This window comes from Abrus precatorius, unplaced genomic scaffold (genome assembly GCF_003935025.1).
Source record: "Abrus precatorius isolate BTA unplaced genomic scaffold, Abrus_2018 Scaffold6, whole genome shotgun sequence".
Taxonomy (NCBI): Eukaryota; Viridiplantae; Streptophyta; class Magnoliopsida; order Fabales; family Fabaceae; genus Abrus; species Abrus precatorius.
This window is the reverse complement of record NW_020874406.1, coordinates 13,003,957-13,008,776: the sequence shown is the minus strand read 5'-3', so window position 1 is coordinate 13,008,776 and position 4,820 is coordinate 13,003,957. Positions and strand designations below refer to the sequence as shown.

The following is a 4,820-nucleotide window of genomic DNA, read 5'->3' as shown; positions in this document are numbered from 1 at the left end:
GTTGTAGCTGAGTTCTGCAGTGCTTTGGATACTTGTTCTCCCTTAGCTGCCGAGTTGTGAGGAGTCTATTGGGGACTGAAGTTAGTGATTATGAAAAGGTTTCAGCTTATCAAATGCGACTCTAAAGAGGTTATCACCCTAATTGTCAAAGTCATAACTATAATCATCATTTGTTCTCTATTTAGTGAGATTAGGAATCTATTATTGAGGATTCGATTTATTAGATTTATTTATGTTCTTAGAGAAACTAATCAATGTGCAGATTGACTTGCCAAGTTTGGGACAAATTGTGGATGACGTTTTGGTGTTTTGATAAGACTCCTTCTACTTTACTTCCTCTTTTAACTCTTGATACATTGGGTACCTGGTATCTGTACCTTGTATCTTTAGGGGTGGCTGTTAGTTTTTTGTCTGTCTTTAGACTTTTTAGCCTCATTTATTAGCAAAAAAAATATTGTTTAATTTAATTTTAAATTATTTTATTTTATTTTTATAAATTTATTGTCTAATTTATTATATATATATTTAAAAAAATATTATTAACTTATTATTGATAAGATCGACTCTGATTAAACTAGAGATGACAATGGGTAGGGTATGAATACTATAGTACTCATTTCTACATCCGTGTTTTACAAAAATATTCGTACCTAACCCATACTCGTACCCTTTAGGTAACCACATACCTATATCCACTCCTATTACCTGCGGTTGTTTAAGAAAAAAAGTACTTATAAAAAAATTGTTTATATAATTTTATCGAACAAAATTTAAACATAGATAGAAAACAACATCACTCCTAACCATTTGTTATTACCTATAACAAGAACTTAAATAAAAAAATTTATTTAACCCAAGTCAATATAATATCACATAATTTTAATTACTAAATTTTTAAACATTTTGTATGTGTTATATATAAATAATTTTTTTTTAAAAAAAGCAATCTCATATCAATTATGTAATAATTAAATTGTATTAGTCTAGTTAAACGATATAAAATAGTAAATAAAATTTTCTATTAAAAATATAAAAAAATAATTTTTGTTTTACTTTATTGGTAAATATATTTTTATATTAATCTTATAAAATAAATTTAATTAGATAGATTTTTATATATTTAAATATGTATTCTTTTATTTGAGTAACATAAATATTTATATTAAATTTTTCAACTTTTTATTTTGCATAGAAAAATTATGAAAACTTAGAATTATAAATTAAAAGATAAAATTACTCAAAAATTTAAAATAAAAATTTATATATTCAAAAAAATAAAATAATTATGACCTATAAAAGAATTTTGAAGTGAGTAAAAAATATTAAATATAAAATTATATAAATAAATAATAAAATTTTTATCTTGACTAAAATTTTATATAAGCATTCACAAAAAATCTCTAAAAAATAAAAGTCAGTTATATTTTTGTTTTCTTAAATTCTTAAGAAGTGTATTAGATTAAGATTTTAATGAACTTTTTTAGTTGAAAAAAATACTGTAAATTTTAAACAAGATTATATGAAAGACTTATCTTTGTATGAAATTAGAACAATAAAAATAATTAAAAATATCAATAATAATTATAATAGAATTTTAAACTTACTTTTTAAAGACTCACTTTTATATGAAAGTTGTCAATATCTGAATTCTATGAATAGTGATATGTTAAATCTTTCTCTTTATAAGTCACACTTATAAAACATAACTTTGGGTAGGACAAATTATAGAGCAACTCATAGAATCTAGCCAAATATATAATGTATTATATAAAAATAATAAATTTTTATACCATTTAATAATGCGTTTAATTTTTTTCTTTAGATAAGCTGATAAAAATTGTATATATACCATTTAATAATCCATACTCGATATTAAATTACAAACATTATATAAGATTTTGAAATATATTTTTAACTTTAACCATTTATATATAATACAGTTTTAATAATTTTTCTTTCTAAAACAATCACAAACGCATACTACTGGAACGGAATATAATTTTTATTTTAACAGGTAAAAATATTTAAAAAATGAAAAATAATATTATTGTAGATTTTTGTTTTTTTCCTATCCTTATCATCAACCCCACACACAAAATTCCTTCTTAATTCAAACTTATATTTCAATATTTCAAACTATCAACGTGTCAAATTATTTCATCTCCTTTCAAACAAGTTTTTCTTGCAAGATAATCTCAAAAACTTGTGTAAACTACGACACTGAGAAAACAACAATATAACTACGAAATCTTCTTGATAGACTGATAATTACACTTTTACTCCTTAAAAAAGTCGGTTTAATATTTAGATAAAACGCTTACCATGCACACAGATATTACACACGAAACAATTTAATTTATAGTAAAGAAAAATCAGAAAAAATTGGAAATGAGTTTGCTATTTACAATGGGGGAAGGGGGTTTGAATTTTTCATTTTTCATTTTTCATTTTAATTTTAATTTTTTCCTAATTGACGTATAAGGGCATATGAATTGGGCAGTATCCCCTTAATTGTGACGTGATTTATAAGGTGTGTTTGGATGTTTACAAATTGTTTTGGGTCCCAATCCCATCATAAGGTTTGTAATGGTGGCTGGGAACTTCTTGAGACCACGGGATTGAGTTCAACGTGAGAGGGGGAAAGCAACATTGACAATCTTCTTGGCATGGCTGTGGCATTGGCAACCCCTCGTTACTTGCAGAACTTTCTTCCTTTCCCTCCTCTTCGTGGGACCCATAAGAGGGTGCTGATGCTTCCTTCAGTGGACCCCAACATTCAACCTTGTTGAATTCTCGAATGTTTGAGTGAAAGTAAACCCAAACTAATGCATCTTGTAGTTCGGGGTAGTTGTTGAAAAGGTTGCCGTCTCCGTGAACGAAGGCCTTTAACACCTAAGACACGTAATTCAATAAACAACTTTTAATTTTCATTTCATGGATTGACCAGTCAGATAAATTATCCATTTTTGCATAGCAAAACTTGCTCACCACTGGTAGCTCTTTACAGAAGATGAAGTATCTTAGTTTAGCTAATACATCTAATAGAAAGTGACCTCCACTAATGTGGCAGTGAACGTGCAGAGACATCTTTCCCTTCACCTTCTTCCACTGTGCCACCACTTCATCCCTTTGCAATCTGTTGTACCACCCCTGCAACTGCAATTCATTTCCCATGCTTATTACTTCATGTTTGTTTGTTAACTAAATTTTTTAAGGTTCAGATTAACCAAATCGCACATATAATAACATGGTGGGCCAAATCATGGTTGAATTCTATCTTAATATGATTTTGGGTCCCAAATCATGTAGAGATAAAAAGGGAAAAAAGTTGCCTTAAGCCCATTCCTAAAATTAATTGTGACCACTTCCCTACTAAAGACAGTGTCTTGATCATAGTCGCAAAAGCACGATTTAATTTTAGTGAAAAGCATTATTATAATTCCAACATGCCTATATATAGGACTTCAAAAGATTCAATTTTTATTAAATGTTGAAGAAAAAAAATGCATATCGTTATTTCTTCAGAACAAATCTAAACAACCATGCATTTAATATTTTGATGTTGTAATCAGTGAGATTCACATGCTACCATCTCTTGTTATCCCACACCCTCACGACAAGCATGTAAGATACCCTCATTTCCTCTGTTATGCGACTTGCCTAACAATCCATTAGTGGCATCCTCTCTTAAACTTAAAAAAAAGATTGTGAGAATCAAATAAGTTATTTAAGATGAGAAATACCTGCGAGTTATTTATGGTTTGAGAGATTGCCAAAGTGAGCTTAGCGGTAATATCACTGTGGGTTAACGTATAAGTCCTTGGAAGATTTCCTGGGTGTTTATTTTCGTCCACTCCTAAGAACAGAACCTTCAGCTTTGAAGCTTCGAATATAGCTGGCCCGAACAACCTAGCAACCTGATCCAACCAAACCCACGACACAAAGTCAACAATAACATTAACTGTCATTGATTCAAAACTCAAAAAGTATCATCCCCCTTCAAAATTTTTATTTAAAATTGATATATTAAAAAAAGAAACACATACGGGCACAATTGCTTGGTTTTTCTTCCCAACCCGTCTTCGGTAGGGAAAGAGAGAATTTTGATGCGGAGAAAGAGAAGGCTTAAGCTTAGAAGGGAGCACAGGAACAGTAGTTAGAGTACCCATGTTCCTGCTCCAGTTCCAGCTCCAATCTTTGAGGAGTTGAAAGAAGATTATGTGATCGTTCAAAGATGAAATAGTAGCTGAGGGGGCTTTATTATGCTCTCGTCTTTGCTTTATTGTTTTGCTTGAGAATCTACTTTAACCTTTGCTTGTGAGCTTGAACAATGAAAATTATAAACGAAAGGGGGGTAAGTGTTTAGATGCGTGTAGTAATATGTGTGACTTTTGGCCCCAAGATTGCTGTTGCTTTAAGTCGTAGCCTTGGTGTTCTGTTTGATGGCTATAGTTTTGGCTACTTTCGGTTGTAATGGTGTCTAAGCCTCTTTTATACACGTTGCAATGGTTTGGGCTACCCACGTAGTGCCGTCGCTTCAATTGGTTCTAGACCAAATTTTCGGGTATGACAGAATTTTAGGTTTTTGCATGTAAGGAAGGGGATAAAAATCTCGTTATAGGGGTCACTGGAATCTAGCAACTTAAATTAATAAATTATTAGATTTCTTTTCTCACACGCCTACTCTGCTATGTTATTGTTTATTCTTTTTTAGAATCATATCGACTCTTTAATAATTTCAAAAATGGCAGCTAGTATATTTTTATTTTTCTCAAATAATGATATAATTAAGTGCAAGTTGATTGCTGCAAATTCACTCT

General features: G+C 29.9%; 1 protein-coding gene across 1 annotated transcript; it reads right to left on the bottom strand.

The window, feature by feature from the left end:
• Positions 1-2,287: 2,287 nt before the first annotated feature.
• LOC113869257 (protein STAY-GREEN, chloroplastic-like) lies at positions 2,288-4,503 on the bottom strand. Its single transcript, XM_027505499.1, has 4 exons — positions 4,047-4,503; positions 3,744-3,917; positions 2,989-3,156; positions 2,288-2,892 (listed from the first exon to the last, which is right to left on the bottom strand). The coding sequence occupies exons 1-4, from the start codon at positions 4,167-4,169 to the stop codon at positions 2,545-2,547; spliced, it is 813 nt and encodes a 270-aa protein (XP_027361300.1). The 5' UTR covers positions 4,170-4,503; the 3' UTR covers positions 2,288-2,544.
• Positions 4,504-4,820: the final 317 nt, after the last annotated feature.